Below are 25,332 nucleotides of genomic sequence, written 5' to 3'. Positions count from 1 at the left end.
CCAGGCACTGTCGTAGCCGGCCGCGACTGGGAGACCCATGGGGCGGCACACAATTGGTCCAGCATCGTCTGAGTTAGGGGAGGGTTTGGCCAGCAGGGATGTCTTGTTCCATTCCGCACTAGCAACTCCTGTGGTGGGCCGGGCGCAGTGCACACTGACACGGTTGCCAGGTGTTTCTTCCAACACATTGGTGCGGCTGGCTTCCGGGTTAAGTGGGCATTGTGTCAAGAAGCAGTGTGGCTTGGTTGAGTTGTGTTTCGGAGGACGCATGACTCTCGACCTTTGCCTCCCCGAGTTCGTACGGGAGTTGCAGCGATGAGACAAGACTGTAACTAACAATTGGGGAGAAAAATTTCAAACGTGTAATATCTGATAATTTTGCTAGCTAGACTATCTTACCTGTATACATGGACTGGAATGGATGCTTCTGCCTGTTACGGATGCCATCGTTGCCCTAACTTAGTTTGAAGATGTAATCCGGAGACAGTTGTTTTCTCCATCTCCTTAGCTATCATACTCGGTCCTCCAGAAAGTGGAGAGCACATCTTATGCAGTTCTACTACGGGATATATTTAAAAAAAAAAAGCAGCATTAGACAAGATTACCTACACATGCTGACCAGCTCAAATAGACAGGAGCATGCTACACAGCAGACCAATCCGAGCTCATCTCTTGGCATGTCCAGCCCACTCATTTTGTCAGCCAATCATGGCTAGCGGGAATGCTGCTGTCTTTTACTGTGGCTAAACCAGGCACATAATTTAACAATTGTATTCGTATTTACAGATGGCATACAAGTTTAAGGCACATGAAGTTCACATGTTCCAGAAGGCATTTCTGACAAAAAATGCATTTTGATCAACAAAAAAAGTTTACGTTCAAATTGCTGTCCTGTGAAGTAGTGATGCGCGACATATGTCTAGTTTCCTGAAACGAGTCACATATTTATCATGCAACAAATATGTACTTCCCATATGAACAGCTGAACAATAATGTGCCCGTAATGTATCCACCCTCTGAATGAGAGTAGTAAAGTAGTACTGAAACAGGTTTTTAATTCCATAGCAGTTTGACTTGATGCACCGGTACCGCTTGCCATGCGGAAAAAAATAGAATAATATATGGCTTGGGTGGTTGGAATCTTTAACAATTTTATAGCTGTCCTGGATGGCAGGAAGCTCGGGCCCAGTGATGTACTGGGCGGTCCGCACCACACTCTGTAGTGCCATGCGATCGAGGGCGGTGCTATTGCCATACCAGGCAGTGATGCAGCCAGTCAAAATGCTCTCAATGCTACAGCTGTACAACTTTTTGAGGATTTGAAGGCCCATGCCAAACCTTTTCAACCTCCTGAGGGGGAAGAGGCGCTGTCGCATGTGTTTGGACCATTTTACTGTTAATGTGTGGCGCCGTCGATGTGGATCGATTCGTGCTCGCTCCCCCATTACCTGTAGTGCATGATCAGCTCCTTGGTCTTACTGATGTTGAGGGAGAAGTTGTTCTGACACCACACTGCCAGGTCACTGACGACCTCCCTGTAGGCTGACTCATCATCGCCGGTGGTCAGGCCTACCATCGTCGTGTCATCAGCAAACTTCATGATGGTGTTGGAGTTGTGTGTGGCCACGCAGTCGTGGGTGAACAGGGAGTATAGGAGGGGACTGAGCACACATCCCTGTGGGGCCCCTGTGTTGAGGGTCAGAGTGGTGGAGGAGATGTTGTCTACCCTTATCACCTGGGGTCAGCCCGTCAGGAAGTCCAGGATCAAGTTGCAGAGGGAGGTGTTCAGACCCAGAGTCCTAAGTTTGGTGACGAGCTTGGAGGGGACAATGGTGTTGAACACTGAGCTGTAGTCAATGAACAGCATTGTTACATAGGTATTCTTCTTATCTATCTAGGCAGTGTGGAGAGCAATCGAGATTGCGTCATCTATGGATCTGTTGGGGCGACCTTGTGGTTGATGACCTGATTAAAGACCTTTTTCCCTCACACCCGGCACGATGTTGTTGTTGTCAAAGCGTGCATAAAATGCATTAAGTTCGTCTCGTAGAGAGGCAGCATTGGGCAGATCACGGTTGGGTCTTCCTTTGTAATCTGTAATGGACTGTAGCCCCTGCCACATACGGTGGACATCGGAGCCTGTGTAGTATGATTAGAACTTATTGCTATATTTTTTTTGTTTGATGACTCTGCGGAGGTCATAGCGTGACTTCTTGTACTTATTCCTGTCCTCGGCCGTAGTCTCAGGGTTGTTTGTCCACGATAGCTCTGTGTGCGATAGCCCTGTCCTTTAGTTTAGCGTCAACCTCAGTGTTAATCCATGGCTTTTGATTGGGGAAGCAGCGAACCCTCACTGTGAGGACAATGTTGCCTATACATTTTCTAATGAAGCCGGTGACGGAGGTGGTTAGCTCGTCAATGTTATCGGCGGAGTCTCGAAACATATTCCAATCAGCACTAGCAAAGCAGTCCTGTAGTATAATCTCTGATTCGGGTGACCATTTCTCAAACGGAGCGAGTCACGTGTACTTCCTGTTTGAATTTCTGCTTGTAAACAGGAAGCAGGAGTATGGAGTGATGATCTGATTTGCAGAATTACGGACGAGGGAGGGCCTTGTATGCTTGCTTGTGGAGAGAATAACAGTAGTCTACGACTATATCGTCCATAGTGGCGTTGGAGACGTGTTGATGGAAGTTGGGCATCATGTGTCTTAGTGACCCAGAATTTCTGGCAAGCAGAACAGCAGCCTGGATGTAGGTTTTCTTGCTTGTTTACAGCCTTGTACAGTTGTGGCCAAAAGAATGACACAAATATTAATTTTCACAAAGTTTGCTGCTTCAGTGTCTTTAGATATTTTAGTCAGATGTTACTATGGAATACTGAAGTATAATTACAAGCGTTTCATAAGTGTCAAAGGCTTTTATTGACAATTACATGAAGTTGATGCAGAGTCAATATTTACAGTGTTAACCCTTCTTTTTCAAGACCTCTGCAATCCGCCCTGGCATGCTGTCAATTAACTTCTGGGCCACATCCTGACTGATGGCAGCCCATTCTTGCATAATCAATGCTTGGAGTTTGTTAGAATTTGTGGCTTTTTGTTTGTCCACCCGCCTCTTGAGGATTGACCACAAGTTCTCAATGGGATTAAGGTCTGGGGAGTTTCCTGGCCATGGATCCAAAATATCGATGTTTTATTCCCCGAGCCACTTAGTTATCACTTTTGCCTTACGGCAAGGTGCTCCATCATGCTGGAAAAAGCATTGTTCATCACCAAACTGTTCCTGGATGGTTGGGAGAAGTTGCTCTCGGAGGATGTGTTGGTACCATTCTTTATTCATGGCTGTGTTCTTAGGCAAAATTGTGAGTGAGCCGGTTCCCTTGGCTGAGACGCAACCCCACACATGAATGGTCTCAGGATGCTTTACTGTTGGCATGACACAGGACTGATGGTAGCGCTCACCTTGTCTTCTCCAGACAAGCTTTTTTCTGGATGCCCCAAACAATCGGAAAGGGGATTCATCAGAGAAAATGACTTTACCCCAGTTCTCAGCAGTCCAATCCCTGTACCTTTTGCAGAATATCAGTCTGTTCCTGATGTTTTTCCTGGAGAGAAGTGGCTTCTTTGCTGCCCTTCTTGACACCAGGCCATCCTCCAAAAGTCAGATGCACTCACACCTGCCTGCTGCCATTCCTGCCATTCCTGAGCAAGCTCTGTACTGGTGGTGCCCCGATCCCCCAGCTGAATCAACTTTAGGAGACGGTCCTGGCACTTGTTTGACTTTCTTGGGCGCCCTGAAGCCTTTTTCACAACAATTTAACCGCTCTCCTTGAAGTTCTTGATGATCCGATAAATGGCTGATTTAGGTGCAATCTTACTGGCAGCAATATCCTTGCCTGTGAAGCCCTTTTTGTCCAAAGTAATGATGACGGCACGTGTTTCCTTGCAGGTAACCATTGTTGACAGAGGAAGAACAATGATTCCAAGCACCACCCTCCCTTTGAAGCTTCCAGTCTGTTATTCTAACTCAATCAGCATGACAGAGTGATCTCCAGCCTTGTCCTCGTCAACACTCACACCTGTGTTAACGAGAGAATCACTGACATGATGTCATCTGGTTCTTTTGTGGCAGGGCTGAAATGCAGTGGAAATGTTTTTGCGGGATTCAGTCCATTTGCATGGCAGAGAGGGACTTTGCAATTAATTGCAATTCATCTGATCACTCTTCATAACATTCTGGAGTATATGCAAATTGCCATCATACAAACTGAGGCAGCAGACTTTGTGCCAGCTTGTTATTTTTCGTATCCAGGGGTGGAATGTATACAACAATCACGTTAACAGCTGAAAACTCCCTCAGGGGGTATTCCAAGATGGGTGAACACTGGGTCAACACTTCCACCGCACTGAAGTTAGCACACCAGTTGGAGTTCATGTAGAGGCAACTCCCCCCTCAATTTCCATGACTTACCTGTCCTGTCCGCCCGGTGAATGGAGAATCCATCGAGTTGTATTGCCATGTTTCAGAAAACCTAAGAATATTGCATTTTTGAGAGTCCCGTTGGTAGCAAATCCTCGATCTGCGGTCATCCATCTTTTTATCGCGTGACTACATTGGCCAGTAGACTTGAGGTAATAGGTGGCTGGTTTTCCCTTCATCTTAATATCGCCAGGATCCATCCCCTCTTGCCTCTGTAACGCCAGCATTTCCTCTTGGCTAACCTGAACATTGGGTCGGAATTACAAAGAAAGCCCAGGGCAGATGAGTCCAAGTTGACTCCGGAATTGGGGAAAGTAAAAGTTCTTGTCGGTTGTAAGAAATAGTAGTGGATACATTTTGGGAATATAAAAATAATCGGCCCCAATTAATCGGCCATTCCGATTAATCGGCCCTAATTAATCGGCCATTCCGAGTAATCGATCGACCTCTAGTCCACATATTCTAAGTCAGAACCGTCCAGAGTAGTGATGCTAGTCGGGCGGGCGGGTGTGGGCAGCGATCGGTTGAACAGCATGCATTTGGTTTTACTAGCGTTTAAGAGCAGTTGGAGGCCACGGAAGGAGTGTTGTATGGCATTGAAGCTTGTTTGGAGGTTAGTTAACACAGTGTCCAAAGAAGGGCCAGGTGTATACAGAATGATGTCGTCTGCGCAGAGGTGGATCAGGGAATCACCCGCAGCAAGAGCGACATCGTTGATATATACAGAGAAAAGAGTCGGCCCGAGAATTTAACCCTGTGCTACCCCCATAGAGACTGCCAGAGGTCCGGACAAGAGGCCCTCTGATTTGACACACTGAACTCTGTCTGAGAAGTAGTTGGTGAACCAGGCGAGGCAGTCATTTGAGAAATCAAGGCTGTTGAGTCTGCCGATAAGAATATGGTGATTGACAGAGTCGAAAGCCTTGGCCAGGTCGATGAAGACGGCTGCACAGTACTGTCTTTTATCGATGGCGGTTATGATATTGTTTAGTACCTTGAGCGTGGCTCAAGGTACTAAACCCGTGACCAGCTCGAAAACCGGATTGCACAGCAGAGAAGGTATGGTGGGATTCGAAATGGTCAGTGATCTGTTTATTAACTTGGATTTCGAATACTTTAGAAAAACAGGGCAGGATGGATATACGTCTGTAACAGTTTGGGTCTAGAGTGAAAATAAGAATGTGTTCTTACCTGACTTGCCTATAAAGGTGTAAAAAATGTAATAAAATAAATTTTAAAAGGCAAAATCGGCGTCCAAAATTACCGATTTCCGATTGTTATGAAACTCTTTAGGGATCACGGACGATACGAAAGAGAGGTTGAAGAGACTGGAAATAGAAGTTGCAACAATGGCGGCGGATAAGTTTAGAAAGAGAGGGTCCAGATTGTCGAGCCCAGCTGATTTGTATGGGTCCAGGTTTTGCAACTCTTTCAGAACATCTGATATCTGGATTTGGGTGAAGGAGAAGCTGGAGAGGCTTATGCAAGTAGCTGCGGGGGGTGCTGAGCTGTTGGCCGAGGTTGGGGTAGCCAGGAGGAAAGCATGGCCAGCCGTAGAGAAATGCTTATTGAAATTCTCGATTATCGTGGATTTATCGGTGGTGACAGTGTTACCTAGCCTTAGTGCAGTGAGCAGCTGGGAGGAGGTGCTCTTATTCTCCATGGACTTTACAGTGTCCCAAAACTTTTTGGAGTTAGAGCTACAAGATGCACATTTCTGTTTGAAAAAGCTAGCCTTTTGAAAAAGCTAGATGGAGTGTCACATTGTTAACTTCTCTTGGGTAGGGGGCAGCATTCAGAATTTTGGATGAAAAGCATGCCCAAATTAAACTGCCAGCTACTCATCCCCAGAAGATAAGATATGCATATTATGAGTAGATTTGGATAGAAAACACTCTGAAGTTTCTAAAACTGTTTGAATCATGTCTGTGAGTATAACATAACTTATTTAGCAGGCAAAACCCCGAGGACAAACCATTCTGACCATTTTTTTTTGTTTTGAGGTCACTCTCTTCTCAATGAGCTTTCATTGGGAAACCAGATTTCTAAGGGACCTTCTTGCAGTTCTTACCTCTTCCACTGGCTGTCAACGGTCTTTAGAAATTGGTTGAGGTTATTCCTTTGTGTAATGAAGAAGTACGGCCATCTTGAAGGAGGGTCACTCGAAGTGTCCTGTTTGTTAGAAGCGCATGACCAGAAAGCTAGCTACAGTTGGTTTTAATCCTGTATTGAACACAGATCATCCCGTCTTCAATTTGATCGATTATTTACATAAAAAAATACCTAAAGTTGTATTACAAAAGTAGTTTGACATTTTTTGGCAAAGTTTAAAGGTAACCTTTGAGATATTTTGTAGTCACGTTTCACAATTTGGAACCGGTGTTTTTCTGGATCAAACGCGCCAAATAAATTGACATTTTGGATATATATCGACGGAATTAATAGAACAAAAGGACCATTTGTGATGTTTATGGGACATATTGGAGTGCCAACAACAGAAACTCGTCAAAGGTAAGGCAAGGTAAGACACATTTTTGCGACTGGCTTCCGGGTTATGCAAGCAGTGTGTCAAGAAGCAGTGCGGCCTGGCAGGGTCGTGTTTCGGAGGACGCATGGCTTTCGACCTTCGCCTCTCCCGAGTCCGTACGGGAGTTGCAGCGATGGGACAAGACTGTAACTACCAATTGAATATCACGAAATTGGGGAGAAAAAAGGTTAAATAACACCAGTCTCGACGTCAACATTGAAGAGGCAACTCCGGGATGCTGGCCTTCTAGGCAGAGTTAATCTTTTCTTTTTATTGGCCATTCTGAGATATGGCATTTTCCTTGCAACTCTGCCTAGATGACCAGCATCCCGGAGTCGCCTCTTCACTGTTGACGTTGAGACTGGTGTTTTGCGGGTACTATTTAATGAAGCTGCCAGTTGATGATTGTGAGGCGTCTGTTTCTCAAACTAGACAATCTAATGTACTTGTCCTCTTGCTCAGTTGTGCGCCGGGGCCTCCTACTTCTCTTTCTATTCTGGTTAGAGACAGTTTGCGCTGTAATGTGAAGGGAGTAGAACACAGCGTTGTACGAGATCTTCAGTTTCTTGGCAATTTCTTGCATGGAATAGCCTTCATTTTTTAGAACAAGAATAGACAGTTCAGTTTCAGATGAAAGTTATTTGTTTCTGGCCATTTTGAGCCTGTAATCGAACCCACAAATGCTGATGCTCCAGATACTCAACTAGTCTAAAGAAGGCCAGTTTTATTGCTTCTTTAATTTGCACAATAGTTTTCAGCTGTGCTAACATAATTGCAAAAGGCTTTTCTAATAATCATTTAGCCTTTTAAAATTATAAACTTGGATTAGCTAACACAACGTGCCATTGGAACACAGGAGTGATGGTTGCTGATAATGGGCCTCTGTACGCCTATGTAGATATTCCATAAAGAATCTGACGTTTTCAGCTACAATAGTCATTTACGACATGAACAATGTCTACACTGTATTTCTGATCAGTTTGATGTTATTTTAATGGAACAAAAATGTCCTTTTCTTTCAAAAACAAGGACATTTCTAAGTGACCCCAAACTTTTGAGCAATAGTATATATACAGTTGAAGTCGGAAGTTTACATACATCTTAGCCAAATACATTTAAAAATAATTCCCTGTTTTAGGTCCGTTTGGATCACCACTTTATTTTAAGAATGTGAAATGTCAGAATAATAGTAGAGAGCATGATTTATTTCAGCTTTTATTTCTTTCATCTCATTCCCAGTGGGTCAGAAGTTTACATACACTCAATTAGTATTTGGTAGCATTGCCTTTAAAATGTTTATCTTGGGTCAAACGTTTCGGGTAGCCTTCCACAAGCTTCCCACTATAAGCTGGGTGAATTTTGGCACATTCCTCCGGACAGAGCTGGTGTAACTGAGTCAGGTTTGTAGGCCTCCTTGCTCGCACGCACTTTTTCAGTGTTGCCCACAAATTTTGCACCAGTCCCTCCTGCAGCGAAGCACCCCCACACATGATGCTGCCACCCCCGTGCTTCATGGTTGGGATGGTGTTCTTCGGCTTGCAGGCCTTCCCCTTTTTCCTCCAAACATAACGACGGTCATTTTGGCCAAACAGTTCTATTTTTGTTTCATCAGACCAGAGGACATTTCTCCCAAAATGTGTCCCCATGTGCTGTTGCACACCGTAGTCTGGCTTTTTTATGACGGTTTTGGAGCAGTGGCTTCTTCCTTGCTGAGCGGCCTTTCAGGTTATGTCGATATAGGACTCGTTTTACTGTGGATATAGATACTTTTGTACCTGTTTCCTCCAGCATCTTCACAAGGTCCTTTGCTGTTGTTCTGAGATTGATTTGCCCTTTTCGCACCAAAGTACGTTCATCTCTAGGAGTCAGAACGCGTCTCCTTCCTGAGCGGTATGATGGCTGCGTGGTCCCATGGTGTTTATACTTGCGTACTATTGTTTGTACAGATGAACGTGGTTTCTTCAGGCGTTTGGAAATGGCTCACAAGAATGAACCAGGCTTGTGGATGTCTACAATTTTTTTCTGAGGTCTTGGCTGATTTCTTTTGATTTTCCCATGATGTCAAGCAAAATGGCACTGAGTTATTATTTCAATTAGTCCATCAGAACTTCTAAAGCCATGACATCATTTTCTGGAATTTTCCAAGCTGTTTAAATGCACAGTCAATTTAGTGTATGTAAACTTCTGACCCACTGAAATTGTGATACAGAGAATTATAAGTGAAATAATCGATCTGTAAACAATTGTTGGAAAAATTACTTGTGTCATGCACAAAGTAGATGTCCTAACCCGACTTGCCAAAACTATAGTTTGTTAACAAGAAATGTGTGGAGTGGTTGAAAAACGAGTTTTAGTGTCTCCAACCTAAGTGTATGTGAACTTCCGACTTCAACTGTACATATATATATGTATATTCTGAAAACATCTACTTTGTGCATGACACAAGTCATTTTTCCAACAATGTTCACAGACAGATTATTTTACTTATAAGTCACTGTATCAAAGTTCCAGTGTGTCACAGGTTTACATACACTAAGTTGACTGTGCCTTTAATCAGCGAAATGGGCAGGCTGAGCTAGTTAGCAGTTAGCATTGGATAGCCAACTACAAACTTCATAATATATAACTGGTTAAAATACATATACATATACATGTCTCATATGTAAACATTAAAATACAAATAATGTGAGCCTTAATTTGTGCAAGTAAAACCATTAGGAGTTATAAATATGAATTGCAGCCACCATTTTGTCTCACAGTGTTACATGTAAAGCAAGCCAGCAGCTAGCCTGGCTTAATTCGGTAAGTTTTCACTCAGTTTTTTACTCTGCGATCTTGTGCACTGCTGTATGATTATGCAAAATACAAGTAAGACATAGTACATCTAATCGATTCTTAAAAAGTTCTGCAGCTGCACAATTAACAGGATCATGACTGGCTGCATCACCGCATTGTATGGCAACTGCTTGGCATCCGACCGCAAGACGCTACAGAGGGTAGTGCGTACCCCCAGTACATCACTGGGACCGAGCTCCCTGCCATCCAGGACCTCTATACCAGGCGGTGTCAGAGGAAGGCCCTAAACGTTGTCAATGACTCCAGCCACTCAAGTCATAGATTGTTCTTTCTGCTACCGCACGCCAAGCGGTACCGAAGCACCAAGTCTGGAACCAACAGGATCCTGAACAGCTTCTACCCCCAAGCCGTAAGACAGCTAAATAGTTAGTCCGTGTAACTATTTGGTTCACTATTTAACTATCTGCATTGACTCTTATTGCAATGTTTTTTGACTCATCACATTACGCTGCTGCTCCTGTTACTATCTGTCACTTTATTCGTAGTTATATGTACATATCTACCTCAATTACCTCATACCCCTGCACATTGACCCGGTACTTGTACCCTTGTATGTAGCAAAGTTATAGTTACTCATTGTGTATCTATTATTACTTTAGTTTTTTAAGTGTTTTACTTTTCTATTGTTTCTCTATTTTCTTACTCGCTGAATGGTTAGGAAGGGCCCGTCAGTAAGCGTTTCACTGTTAGTCCACACCTGTTGTTTAAGAAGCATGTGATGAATAACATTTGATTTGCTTTGATTTTGATTTATCTAACCAAACTGTACCTTCTGATTATGTCGGAGCACAAGATCTGTTGATCGCTGGAGTCAGGTATTTAGCACAAAGGCTTTCAGAGGCCCTGAAAAATATATTAAGGTTTTTCTTCTTTGAGGTTTATTTATACAACCTATAAGGTGTATTGCCGCCACCTACTGTACGGGGGTAGTTCGTGGGACTAAAATTAGAAGAACAAAGGGGGGTTGTCAGGGAACGCACCATTGTCAGGGAACACCTCCTTGTCAGGGAACGCCCCATTGTCAGGGAACAACTCCTTGTCAGGGAACGCCCCATTGTCAGGGAACACCTTCTTGTCAGGAAACGCTAGCATTCAGACCATTCTTAATTAGAGGGCTGGAAAGTCAATACCCCTAGCTCAAAGTTGAATTGGAACACCACTCTGACTTGATGCGGCTCGCGGGACCGCGCAAAACAGAGGGGGAGTGCTAAGGGGGGTATTGGGATTGAGCCTTTTATTGTGGATACACACAGAACATAATACTTAACTGCAGGTTTCAGAACTTATAAAATGCATCGGACTTGACATTTATGACTAACGGGATGGGACCACTTGTACCCGGAGATGTTATTTTCGCGAATGTTGACATTATATTTTTACTTGGTAATGTTCATGCTCCGAGGATCTATTCTTTATATACATTTTCTACATTTTCATCTCACCAATCAACCACACCATCAATTCCAAATTGATCCGTGCAATACGATACCATTCCATTACAATTTAAAGATACTGTACATTAAAGTAATAGATACAGAAATGTAAGAGTAACCATGGAATAGCACGTTTCAATACTGAATAGGGATCGGTTTGCAGTGTTCCATGTCAAAAGAACCTGCACATTAATCATACTGTGTATTTGAACAATGTTAAATAAGAGTGAATTAGAAAGTGTTTAATCATCTAAACACTGAACTACTTTAGTTTGATTTCTTCCTCTGACTAAAAAACCCAGCTTCCATCCTCTTACACTACCATAAGTGGGACAACAAAAGGATATTTCTTCCCTAAAATGACAGTCAATGACAGTGTGTTTGCATCCCAGCTGTGTGTGCTGAACCCGACAGCCCACGGGACTCTGTACACATTGGAAACTGAGGTGCAGCAGGTCCTCTTTCCCCTCACACAGGTGGCCACAATTGGAATACAGAGCCCATTGATGGCAGGAGATCAAACCCGGGTTCCGATGCAACAAACTACAGAGCTCTGCTTGCAGTTACAAAAACACACACACATAGGCACACACACATGCAACATACGGCATAAATGCTGTGTTTTCCTTTTGTCTGAAAGATTGCGGTAGAAATCACTGAAATACTAGTCTGTTTGTGTTGACTTTAAACATAGAGAGCTGAACCTCTCAGTCCTTGAATGGGCTCCTGGATTGCTCTCTGTTTGCTTCTTGATTTAGAAGGTACTTATACAGTTGGCATTTGTAAGGGGTCCGACTGAGTTGTTAAAATAGCAGGTGTTTATCGTGGGGTCCCTAACAGTCTGAGTAAGGAAAAGTTGTAGCTATAGCTTAAGTTACCATCCCTGACTGAGTCACTGCCATGTTGCACTAGGCTGGCTCTCAGAATGTCAGCTCCAAATGCAGGTGTAGATACATTGGTATCATGCTGTTTTGATTAAATGGAACCCATCCCCTATCTGTTCAACAGATGGGGACAATGCACTTATGATCATCACAATGTTACACTATGTCTTACTAGTGCTTTAGTTGTAGTCTGGATACCAGTCTTTTTAGCTAACATTCCACTCCTGTCATTTGCCAAAGAATGTTAGCTAATATTAGCTGAAAGGGTACCCAGGCTACTTTAGCTGTAATTTGTTAGTTTGCCGTTCCTATCTGCTACAGGGGAGCTTCAGAGCAGCTGGGTCCGGGCTCATATAGGGCAGTGGTACAGGGCATAGAAAAGATAGCCCAGGGGCCAAGAGTCAGCCCAGTAGGCCAAAGTGCAGCTTGTTTTGGCCCTCTGTCTCTCCTGGTGCTGAGGTCCCAGAGAACCCTGGCCTGAAGTAGGACGTTGCGTGGTCCACGTCGTTCCCCCCTCTGTGCCAGTAATCCCTAAAAGAGTAGAGGAAATGCTTAATGCCGGGTCAATCCTCCGCTCGACAGAATAAGGCATCGCTAAATCTGACTTGCGCTTCCTTCCCGTGGACCCATGTCAGAGAGCAAGGCACCCTGGGTAATGCACATGGATTACCTTATGAAATTGGCTGAACACTGGAAACAGTTCACAGAATGTTTAATCGTTCATATTTCGGACCGAGATGGAACTCAGAAATTGCAACGCCTAATCATATTTAGTAAATAGTATTAGTCCTAAACTTTGTTGCCTTGGCTCAGTCTAAAATAACTTTAAAAGAAGCAAGTATCAGGTGGACAGCTTAGTGAAAAGGAATGTTTAAAAACATGTCAGAAAAAAAGATTCACTGTACCTTCATGTCTTTTGTTGAAGACCCTCGCTCTACAAAAGGAAGGTAAAAAAATATTTGTGGAACAGTGGAGGCTGCTGAGGGGATGACGGCTCATAATAATGGCTGGAATGGGGTCAATGGAATGGTATCAACCAAACGTGTTTGATACCATTCCATTGACTCCATTCCAGCCATTATTATGAGCCGTCCTCCCCTCAGCAGCCTCCACTATTGTGGAGGGCCTCTGCGAATTGAGTCCTTCAATGCAAGCCAAGCATACATAGTTTGGCCATTAAAAGCGATTAAAACTCACACACCTAGGAAATGTTGTGAAATGTCAACATTTAATAGCGCTGAATCAGTCATGTTTAATGAACTTTGAAAATGTTAACACCTCAAAGATGCATCTGGTGCAATTTTGACTGTATATATCCTCAACAGGTTGTTAATCTGTCGGTCTTTCTGTGTTGTTCATTCTTTTGTATGCGTGTAGTGGGTAATACAGTAAGGTCTGTGCTGTGACCAAGGCTCGTAAATTTCCCCCTCCGTTAAGAGCCAGCCGTTAATACAGACCTGTGTAACAGCACCGAACTGTAATTTTTTCCATAAGCTAGGCTCTGGAGTTGTATAAATCAGAGTGCTGGGGGTGAAGACTGTAGCTAGTGCTGCACACTGTCAATCCTCAGGAGCTTTGAATGTGTTGAGTTGGAATAACAGTCCCTCTTGGATTTCACTCTCTAGTTTCTGCTCAAAAGGCATAAAAGATGACAGTAATTAATGTGGCTTTGAGATAAATCTTAATTAGTTTGAAGCTGGGGGGTTAACCTTGGTCCTGCAGGGACTAGGTGCTATTTTGATAGTTTGGTTAAATGTCTGTGTTGTGTAATGCTTTTGTCCGACCATCTTTGCGTCCATGGGTTATTATCTGATCTTGGTACATCAATCTAAAACATGTTGTGGTAACGCTCTGGTTCTGAGAGTTTTTAGCCCTTCACCACTCAATTGAACTGTGAAACCACAATTGAACTGTGAAGAGTTGGCTTGGCCTGGTCTCAACTGCCTGCCAGTGAATAAAAGTGGGCAGTAGACACTGACCCACCCACCCTCTTGTTACTAGACTAGACTGTCCAGACTGAGATCCAGTGTCTCTAAATTAAAATCCTAGAAGGACATGACCCTGTTGGAAAACAGAGCCCTACACCAACACCGAACTCAGGGATTTACATTTCTGTTGACCAAACACCTGGCCCTCTCGAGCTACCAGCCTCGTTACTTGGCAGACATGAAAGCAAATGCACTGTGGAGTTATACAAACAGGCCTGTCACAGGGCACCCAAACAGTAAATGTGTGAAATGCAGAATTGTGCCTGAAGAAAGGGGGAAATGAGTTTGTTTTGTTGAGAAACCTGACATCCCTCATACTGCGTGTCTTTGTTTGACTTTCCATAAATCAGGGAGAGTTTTTGATGGGCGAGTTGCCGCGCGTGAGGGGGGATTGATTTTCTGCAGGCATGGAGTGATGTTTGGATGTATATCAAGAAATCTATTGCTATTTCATGGAGGCTATATTACTGTATGTTTTTCTAGGCAAGAAATTTGGCTTTTGATTAGAGGGTAGGGATCTGATCAAACGAGGGTGCGTATATATCATTTATCGCCCTCCAGGTTCCCTTGGAGAGTTCATCAATGAGCTTGACGCCCTGATAAGTTCCTTTCCTGAGGATGGCTCACCTCTCACAGTTCTGGGTGACTTTAACCTCCCCACGTCTACCTTTGACTCATTCCTCTCTGCCTCCTTCTTTCCACTCCTCTCCTCTTTTGACCTCACCCTCTCACCTTCCCCCCCTACTCACAAGGCAGGCAATACGCTTGACCTCATCTTTACTAGATGCTGTTCTTCCACTAATCTCATTGCAACTCCCCTCCAAGTCTCCGACCACTACCTTGTATCCTTTTCCCTCTCGCTCTCATCCAACACTTCCCACACTGCCCCTACTCGGATGGTATCGCGCCGTCCCAACCTTCGCTCTCTCTCCCCCGCTACTCTCTCCTCTTCCATCCTATCATCTCTTCCCTCTGCTCAAACCTTCTCCAACCTATCTCCTGATTCTGCCTCCTCAACCCTCCTCTCCTCCCTTTCTGCATCCTTTGACTCTCTATGTCCCCTATCCTCCAGGCCGGCTCGGTCCTCCCCTCCTGCTCCGTGGCTCGACGACTCATTGCGAGCTCACAGAACAGGGCTCCGGGCAGCCGAGCGGAAATGGAGGAAAACTCGCCTCCCTGCGGACCTGGCATCCTTTCACTCCCTCCTCTCTACATTCTCCTCTTCTGTCTCTGCTGCTAAAGCCAATTTCTACCACTCTAAATTCCAAGCATCTGCCTCTAACCCTAGGAAGCTCTTTGCCACCTTCTCCTCCCTCCTGAATCCTCCTCCCCCTCCTCCCCCCTCCTCCCTCTCTGCTGATGACTTCGTCAACCATTTTGAAAAGAAGGTCGACGACATCCGATCCTCGTTTGCTAAGTCAAACGACACCGCTGGTTCTGCTCACACTGCCCTACCCTGTGCTTTGTCCTCTTTCTCCCCTCTCTCTCCAGATGAAATCTCGCGTCTTGTGACGGCCGGCCGCCCAACAACCTGCCCGCTTGACCCTATCCCCTCCTCTCTTCTCCAGACCATTTCCGGAGACCTTCTCCCTTACCTCACCTCGCTCATCAACTCATCCTTGACCGCTGGCTACGTCCCTTCCGTCTTCAAGAGAGCGAGAGTTGCACCCCTTCTGAAAAAACCTACACTCGATCCCTCCGATGTCAACAACTACAGACCAGTATCCCTTCTTTCTTTTCTCTCCAAAACTCTTGAACGTGCCGTCCTTGGCCAGCTCTCCTGCTATCTCTCTCAGAATGACCTTCTTGATCCAAATCAGTCAGGTTTCAAGACTAGTCATTCAACTGAGACTGCTCTTCTCTGTGTCACGGAGGCGCTCCGCACTGCTAAAGCTAACTCTCTCTCCTCTGCTCTCATCCTTCTAGACCTATCGGCTGCCTTTGATACTGTGAACCATCAGATCCTCCTCTCCACCCTCTCCGAGCTGGGCATCTCCGGCGCGGCCCACGCTTGGATTGCGTCCTACCTGACAGGTCGCTCCTACCAGGTGGCGTGGCGAGAATCTGTCTCCGCACCACGTGCTCTCACCACTGGTGTCCCCCAGGGCTCTGTTCTAGGCCCTCTCCTATTCTCGCTATACACCAAGTCACTTGGCTCTGTCATATCCTCACATGGTCTCTCCTATCATTGCTATGCAGACGACACACAATTAATCTTCTCCTTTCCCCCCTCTGATAACCAGGTAGTGAATCGCATCTCTGCATGTCTGGCAGACATATCAGTGTGGATGACGGATCACCACCTCAAGCTGAACCTCGGCAAGACGGAGCTGCTCTTCCTCCCGGGGAAGGACTGCCCGTTCCATGATCTCGCCATCACGGTTGACAACTCCATTGTGTCCTCCTCCCAGAGTGCTAAGAACCTTGGCGTGATCCTGGACAACACCCTGTCGTTCTCAACTAACATCAAGGCGGTGACCCGTTCCTGTAGGTTCATGCTCTACAACATTCGCAGAGTACGACCCTGCCTCACGCAGGAAGCGGCGCAGGTCCTAATCCAGGCACTTGTCATCTCCCGTCTGGATTACTGCAACTCGCTGTTGGCTGGGCTCCCTGCCTGTGCCATTAAACCCCTACAACTCATCCAGAACGCCGCAGCCCGTCTGGTGTTCAACTTTCCCAAGTTCTCTCACGTCACCCCGCTCCTCCGCTCTCTCCACTGGCTTCCAGTTGAAGCTCGCATCCGCTACAAGACCATGGTGCTTGCCTACGGAGCTGTGAGGGGAACGGCACCTCCGTACCTTCAGGCTCTGATCAGGCCCTACACCCAAACAAGGGCACTGCGTTCATCCACCTCTGGCCTGCTCGCCTCCCTACCTCTGAGGAAGTACAGTTCCCGCTCAGCCCAGTCAAAACTGTTCGCTGCTCTGGCACCCCAATGGTGGAACAAACTCCCTCACGACACCAGGTCAGCGGAGTCAATCACCACCTTCCGGAGACACCTGAAACCCCACCTCTTTAAGGAATACCTAGGATAGGATAAAGTAATCCTTCTAACCCCCCCCCCCTTAAAAGAGTTAGATGCACTATTGTAAAGTGGTTGTTCCACTGGATATCATAAGGTGAATGCACCAATTTGTAAGTCGCTCTGGATAAGAGCGTCTGCTAAATGACTTAAATGTAATGTAATGTATTGTTATTGAGTACAGCTGAACTTGAAGGAATGATTTGCAACATGTTCTCTGTGTGTGTGCTCAGATTTAAGTGCACAGTGTAATCAAAATAACCTCTCATAGTGCCTTTAGTGTTTGAATGTGCATCAAATCAAATTTTATTGATTTGACCGACTTGAAGAAAGGGTACTGTGGAGGGAGGGAAGGGGCCTAGAGTGTAAGGAGCATTACTGAGTGATAATGAAGCTGTCAGATGCCCTATCATCAGTGGTGCTCTCCTATCTTCTGAACATGCCGGTCATGTGGTGGAGGGAGGAGCGGGGGAGAGGGTGGTGTAACCAGAGTACCATACAGCAACTCATTTTACCACTTAGTCAGATATTACCATCCAGTACTATAAAAATACTTTCTTCGTTTTCTTCTATTTGCATTTCAAATATATTCTCAGTCCAAATAGCTGAATTCAAAGACGCTGTCTTCAAATCAATGCACGTGGAGCTCGCAGGTGGTCCAAGACAGTTCTCGGCTCGCTCTTTTCACAAGCATCGGTTTTTGATTGAGATCTTCAGCGCAGGCCAGCCAGTCCAATATTAGCACAGATGGCCACTGACAATAGATAAGTAATGTATCTGTTCAAACAAGTTTCCATTGGTTTACCCAGTCCCACCTGTTGTAATGTCTGATTCTTGCTTCTCTGATGAACTGCTCTGTGAGAATATGGCCACATCTTGAAGTGGTTTTGTGGCGTGAAGTATGGCAGATCTGTTTGGCATTGACTCATCATTGTTAATCCATCTCCTGGAGTGAGATACTGGGGGTGGCAGTACAAAGCTTTGAGCAGGACGAGTCACAGAGATGAGATAGGAGATATGATCTGGGGTCTTCAGCATCGTGTCCCATGTTACTGGACACTGGATTCTGGTTCTGTCCTAATCCCACTCCTACAGCCATGAGAGCGTATTGGGTCACAGCTAGAGCTGTAAAGGAGGTTAAAGTGAGTTATAAAACGGAGGGTTTTTTTCTCCCACTGACCGTAATGCTAAGCTAACTTTGTCTGTCTTGTCTCTCTCTCTGTCTGTAGATGACGCCAGCACTGGGAGGGATGGAACTGGAACAGCGGGAGACGCAGAATACAGCACTGACCAGTCAGGGAAATTTGGTAAGACACTGAGCACTCTCTCTCTGACCTTTATCTCTTGTTTCATCTGACCCTAGTTCATTTAGAAACAGGGCATTCTCTTACTGCTGGGTATGTAGTGGCCGGTACTCTAGTTAGGGGGTGTAGGTCTAGTTTTGCATCTGGCCACACCTGGACCCACTCTGCCCTGTGTGTGCTTTTCTGACACACACACACAAATAACCCCCCACTCACCCCAACAGCAGGGTACTGTTTGCTTTGGTAATTGCCTCTGACAGGCCAGAGAGCAGGCTATTTAAGTGAAGTGTGATTGGGGAAACATTCCATCTCTCCCCTCTCTCTCTCTCTCTCCGTTGGCTGCCCCCTTGGACTCAGTGGCTGCAGAATGTAGCCGTGTTCTACCCTGATCAAAAGCGGGCTGCCACAAGTATTTTTGCACTGTGAAGTGTGGTGGTGAAGTGCTCCCACTGAGCTGTGGCCCTCTCTGCTCTCAGCTCTCTAGAAGGCCAGACCAGTCTTATCAAACTGGAGTCCACTACTGTATATATTTTATCCTATTGACTCAATCTCAGCACAGTTTATATACAACAAGCGTTGAACTGCTGAGTGAAACTTGTTTTGTGAATGTGCCTCTTGGCAGGTTACATTATGCTGAGTAGTGCTACCACACCAGAAATACTGTTGGGTGTTAGAAAAGTTGTCAAATAAACAGACCTTAATTTTTTTCTAAGTCATGCAGCGTCATTCATTGCAGTATTTAATAACTGTCTGATGTGCATACCATTATAAAACTTGTAAAAACATTGCTTTGATGTTCTCCCCAACAACACTATTTCTTTGATTGTAAACTTACTTTATTGTAAACAACCCTTTCTTTGATCGCAGTCCGACCACGCTTCACACAGCCAGCCAAGATGAGGAAGCGCGTGATAGCCAGGCCAGTGGGCAGCTCAGTACGGCTGAAGTGCATGGCTAGCGGGAACCCTCGTCCAGATATCGTGTGGGTGAAAGACAGCAAGCCGCTGACCCCTGGGGAGGTGGGCGAGGACCGTAAGAAGAAGTGGACTCTGAGTCTGAAGAACCTGACCCCTGAGAACAGCGGGAAGTATACCTGCCACGTTTCCAACCGGGCTGGAGAGATCAACGCCACATACAAAGTGGAAGTCATCCGTAAGTTTGGTCACTTACTTTCAGTATAGATTTATTCGTTGTTGGTTGATTCATAGACTTGGGTCAGTGTTGAATGGTAAGGTTGGATTAGCATTGAGCTAGGGTTGAAGTAGAGTATTGATGCAGTTGAGTTTGGAGGTTGGGCATGAACTAGTGTTCACTGGTCAAATTGGTTTATAGTTGAGTATTGAGGATGGGGTTTGGGTTTAGGTTGGTAGTGGTTGATTTGAGTGTTGAGCTGTGAGGTTGGGTTAGAGCTGGGCTGGCTTGGTGTGGCGAGTCTCAGGCTCCCTCTCTCTATCGCCATCTGCTCCTCATTATATCCCAGCTGTGTGCTGACTTCAAAAACACATGTTTCTACCAAACACAGAAGCGGTGAGGATGAAGTGAATGCAGCTTGTGCTTTCTCGTGTCAAATGTGGCATTTTCTCCATCAACCTCATCCTATTCTAGCCGCAGCACAGAGAAAGAGAGGAAAGGAAAGCGCTGAACATGGCAATAACTTTGCTGTTAATATGAAAACTATCTCCTTTGTCTTTCCATCATAGAGCGGACAAACTCCAAGCCCATCCTGACCGGCACTCATCCGGTGAACACCACAGTAGACTATGGTGGCACCACATCGTTCCAGTGCAAGGTGCGCAGTGATGTCAAGCCGGTGATTCAGTGGCTGAAGCGGGTGGAGCCGGGGAACGAGAACAAGTACAACTCCACCATCGAGGTGGGCGACCATCGCTTCGTGGTGCTGCCCACGGGAGATGTATGGTCCAGGCCAGATGGCTCCTACCTCAACAAGCTGCTCATCACCCGCGCCAAGGATGAGGATGCTGGCATGTACATCTGCCTGGGCGCCAACACCATGGGCTACAGCTTCCGCAGTGCCTTCCTCACCGTGCTGCCAGGTGAGTGGAACACCCTGCTACACCTTTACCTTGTTACACCCTGTTTAATCATAACACTCTGTTACAACCATATAGCACCCTACTACACCCTTACTCTGTTACATTCTTAGTCTGTTACATCCTGTTTAACCATAACACCCTGCTACACACTTACCCTGTTACATTCTTACACTGTTACACCCTGTTTTACCATAGCTACACTCTTATCCTGTTACATTATTACTCTGGGTACACCCAGTTTAACCACAAGACCCTGCTACACCATTAGCCTGTTAGATTATTACTCTGTTACAACAATGTCATATCCTGTTACATCCACAACCAAACAAAACATGGCCTCATGCACAACTGAAGTGTTTTTTTGTTGTCATGGTTTTATTTTCTACTGTATGTATTCTCCATCAAGTTTTAATAGTGACATTTGACCAAGCTTCTCATAACTCCTCAAATCTCCTCTTCTCTCCGCTCCAGACCCAAAGCCTCACCACATCCCCGTCCCCACAGCCATCTCTCCCAGCCTGCCCTGGCCTGTGATCATTGGCATCCCAGCCGGCGTGGTGTTCATCCTGGGTACTGTTCTGCTGTGGTTCTGCCAGTCCAAACACCATTGCTCCTCTGGAAGGGTAGTTACCACCCATGCCTCACAGCGCCCACCCCCCCGGGTGCCAGCCTGCCCACCACATAGCGTGGACAAAGACTGCCTGGGCTCTCTCACCTATGAGGAGTACATTACCCAGCAGCAGCAGCTCCTTCTGGCCCAGGGAGGCAACGGCCTGGAGGTCCCCAAAGTCTACCCAAAGATCTACACGGACATTCACACACACACCCACTCACACGTGGATGGCAAAGTGCACCAACACCAGCACATTCACTACCAGTGTTAGTTGCCACTGTCTCGACAGGGATGCTCATATGTACAAAAGCCCTAATTAATGCAGTGTTGGGTCGGCTCCCACCACCTACACCTTCGCCTCCTCCACGTGCCCAGTCCTGCCTTGATCCTACAGACCCAGACAAACAGTCTGGGCCCGGGTGCTTCACAAAAACCCCCTGACTGCTACATACTGTTCTGTACTGAACAAAGCCTAGGGGAACATGGATCCAGTCAGGATAGAACCCTCCATGAGGTACAGAACAAGGGACATGGCAATGCCGTTCAGGAATCCCACATGTAATAATGTGAGTCCAAATGGAGTAACATTTCATACAGACATTTCACATTAAACTCCACTCTGCAGAGAAATAGCAACATTTGTTTCTCTAGTCTAGAACAATATGAGCAAACTCACAGTGGCTGAAATGAGTGAATGTATACATTTAGCTATGTCTCATTTGAGAGTCTTTACTCTGTATGAAAATGGCAGCATGTCCTGCAACATCCCATCTCCTCTCTGGCCTGCTTTCATGTGCAGTGACTTTGTAAGGGGCTAAGAGGATCATGTACATTAGCTTTGGATTTTTGTCAGATGCACAACCTCAGCGAGTAACAAAAGGAGTAAGGTGCGATGTTAAGTGTTTTCAGATTTTATGGTTTGGTGATGGATTGTATCAGAATCCTCATGTGCCATCCTGAGTACCTCAGAAGCAGGTCAACCAGCAGAGACAAAGTGTGATTGAGCAAACAAAGGTCGAATGTATTCTGTTTCTCAAAATGGTTATCGTCAAGGAAAAGGACCTGCAAGGCATTACAATATATATTTTGTCTATTGTATGTGTACGTGAATGAAAAATGATTTATCTGTAGTAGGAAATGGTATGAAATCCTTTAAAGAAGGTTTCTTTACTGGAGGTAAAGGTCCCTAAAGCGTGAAACACACAGAGAATCTTACTACCAATAGACTGCCGATAGGTACTTGTTGCGTGCCGACCCGGTAGCGTTGAACCTGACGTTTCTACTTGTAGAATTGCAATACTGTTCAGTGGCCAACGACTTGACTTTGAGCCAATCAGAGAGCATGAACCCCCACGTGGGGAACCCAACGAGTGACAACAAATAGGAAAAAAAAAGGGCATTTTCTCCGTACATCCACGGTCATGAGCCAGTCACACTTCATATGCAACGTAGGCTATGGACTGGTAGCTAGCTAAGTGCACAGACTAGAGGTTTCCCACCCTGACCAGATATAACAGACGCGACGACAACGAGACCCGTTCCGAACAGACCTGGTCGGAGGCAGACCCGATTCGATCCGAGTAAGGGAAGCAGCAGAAAAGTCATTTTTTTAAGCTACTTTATTAACCGGAGCTAATAAAGCGTGAGGGGAGAGAGAGATGCCGCTCTAGCAAGTGGTGGAGCATGGAGGGAGAGACAGCAACCAACCAAGCCAACTCACGTGATAGTAGACTAATAGCTTCCATAGCTAGGTTATTTATCATCAAATATGATTACGTAGTACTTGTCTTGACTGCATCAAACCGGGAAAAGCTAGCTATCTTTAACTAGCTAGGCTAATTGAGGCTGCGGGCATGTGCTTTCTCTTCCTACAGTTACAAATAACAACAATTCCATTCAGAATATTAAGTAGCAGCCTTCCCGTTGGCTCTTGATTGTTGTAGCCTATTCTTCTTCTTTAACTTTTAATTCCGTCATTTTTATTCCATCTTCCATTGATTAGATATCTCCTAAATGTGCCACACACTTTTAGTTCTACGACTGAATAGCCTTTTGCTGCTTTGATGACTTATGATTGGCCAACAACAACAAGCTACATGCGCCACTCTCGTGAAAAACAGCATAAATTATCAACATTTCTCTCTCTCTACAGAATCGCATTCGGATATCTACAGGCTCTTCCGGACAAGTCAGTTAAAATTACACATACCGGAGGCCTTTGACAATCATATCAGATCTGACCCAGACCCGTGACATTATTTAGAATTCTGGACCCGGACCCGCTTGGGTCTTGGGTATTCAGGTACAGGTGGATCCTTGAAGACTTCTAGCACAGACGCATTGCACACAACACTGAATACTTCTTCCAATTTACTAACCACTGTAGCTAGTATTGACATTATAATTAAATCACAATGGATTAATTTACATGAAACAGCTGCCTGTGTTAGCTGTCGAGTTAGTGCAGTGTCCTATGTTGTGCTAGCTTGCGAATATGCTGATTTTAGCTAGCTAGCTAAACATTTGGCTATGGGCTAGCACTGGCACTATGGGATTATGGAGAGTGAATTAAATTGGTCTGACCCGGACCTCCTGGTCACCCAATCACAAAAGAGTCAATCAATTCTTGAATGCTCGTCCCTACTTACCACAGCCACAAAGTCATACAGGCCGCCTATTCTTACAATTTATCATATTAAAATGTGATTTTAATCCTAACTTTAACCATAAACACACTGTTAACCTTAGGCCTAAACTTAAATGAAGGCCAAAAGCAAATGTTGGTATAAATGAATGTTTACTATAGACAATGTTGACTTTGTGGCTGTGGTAACTAGTGGAAACCCTTTTGAATTCTCAGGTGACAATCTTTATTTTTTTGTCTCTTGTCCTTTGGATGTGTGTGTATAATGTGTGCATAACTCTGACCACTATATGAAAGTGTGTAATATGTCTTTGACTGCTAATGTAATGGCACCCTTTTTAAGCTTTGCGAAGGGAGACGGAAAGCTTGCCTAAAACCAAATAATAGTATGTCAAGATTGCTGCATTGTCTGTGAAAAGTGTCCTCAATCCGAATTGTTCATTTGTTTTTTGTTTTATCCCAGTGTTTATGTGTCAAAGCTAATGGACTGCCAGATTATTAATCCATGCACTTATTCCAAGTATGTTGATCGAAGTAGTGTTAAAGTTAAGCTATTGCCTTCAGCTTTCTTTTGAGGAATCTAGGACCATGGAATATCCCATGTCGAATTGACTTAAAAATGTAAAAGTAATTGTCTAGACTAAGACAGTGTATTTAATTTATTTTCATAAGCAAGATATTTTTTTCTCCTACAATTGAGCATTATGTAATTTTTGTATCCCAAAAAAAGACCAACTCATCAGTGGATTACATTTTGTCTTAGAGTTACAGTGTAAGCTATATAGCAAATACGTAAGTGTAAAAAATATTTATATGTGCTGTTCAGATATATGGTAATCTTTGTATTGACAATCTTGTACAGTCTATTGTCTTTTAGGTTAAAAAAGATTTTTGTCACATGGAAACATTTTAATAATTTTATTATCACCATTAAAATGATAGTAAATCTTCACAATTTGTGTTTGATATTAAGTTGGTCAGTAAATAGTGCTGTGTACAATGTATTGTGAGAGTTCAGTGACCAGCCGGAGGAAGACGACACAACAGCACCCTCCTCAGGTGATAAGTACTCAGTGTAAAGCCAATTAGTACACAGCTGGGCCCACTAATTGCTTTGTGTCTTCCTCTAAATAGGTGTGCCAGGAGAGGAGCTGGGGAGGATTGGGAGTAGAGATGGTGACCTGTGAAGATGTCGGTTTTTCCTACCTCAGAGAAAGCTTCTGTGACTGGGAACCTTGTCTCTCTGTTAACCTAGGCAGGCTTTAGGTAGAGAGAATCGTTCCTCCTGTAACTGTTATGTGTAGACGATAGTCTAAGACAGGAGTAGACGTTTGTTGTTTTGCTTTCCCTTTTTGGCCACAACCTTTTGGTCAACGGCTTAGTTTGTTTATTTGATTTGTTACGCTGGTGTTTCAGCGTTGGACATTCCCTGTACTGGAGTTAGTTTGTCTGGTGAAAGAAGACCCGTTTAGTAAACGTTACAAAAGAAAAGGAACCACAACCACTGCCTCTGGTCTGTTCA

General features: G+C 44.9%; 1 protein-coding gene across 3 annotated transcripts in view; it reads left to right on the top strand.

The window, feature by feature from the left end:
• The window catches only part of LOC139574035 (fibroblast growth factor receptor-like 1), a 77,190-nt gene extending 52,425 nt beyond the window's left edge, over positions 1–24,765 (top strand). For 2 of the 3 annotated variants that reach the window (XM_071398159.1, XM_071398160.1), the window contains 4 exons: positions 18,425–18,502; positions 19,367–19,651; positions 20,200–20,553; positions 21,025–24,765. In XM_071398159.1, the coding sequence (XP_071254260.1) occupies positions 18,425–18,502; positions 19,367–19,651; positions 20,200–20,553; positions 21,025–21,437 (1,130 nt within the window). In that variant the 3' untranslated portion in view covers positions 21,438–24,765. The remainder of the gene's footprint in view (positions 1–18,424; positions 18,503–19,366; positions 19,652–20,199; positions 20,554–21,024) is intronic. The other variant, XR_011674691.1, reaches the window with a different exon arrangement.
• Positions 24,766–25,332: the final 567 nt, after the last annotated feature.

This window comes from Salvelinus alpinus, chromosome 4 (genome assembly GCF_045679555.1).
Source record: "Salvelinus alpinus chromosome 4, SLU_Salpinus.1, whole genome shotgun sequence".
Taxonomy (NCBI): Eukaryota; Metazoa; Chordata; class Actinopteri; order Salmoniformes; family Salmonidae; genus Salvelinus; species Salvelinus alpinus.
This window is presented reverse-complemented; position numbering and strand designations above follow the sequence as displayed.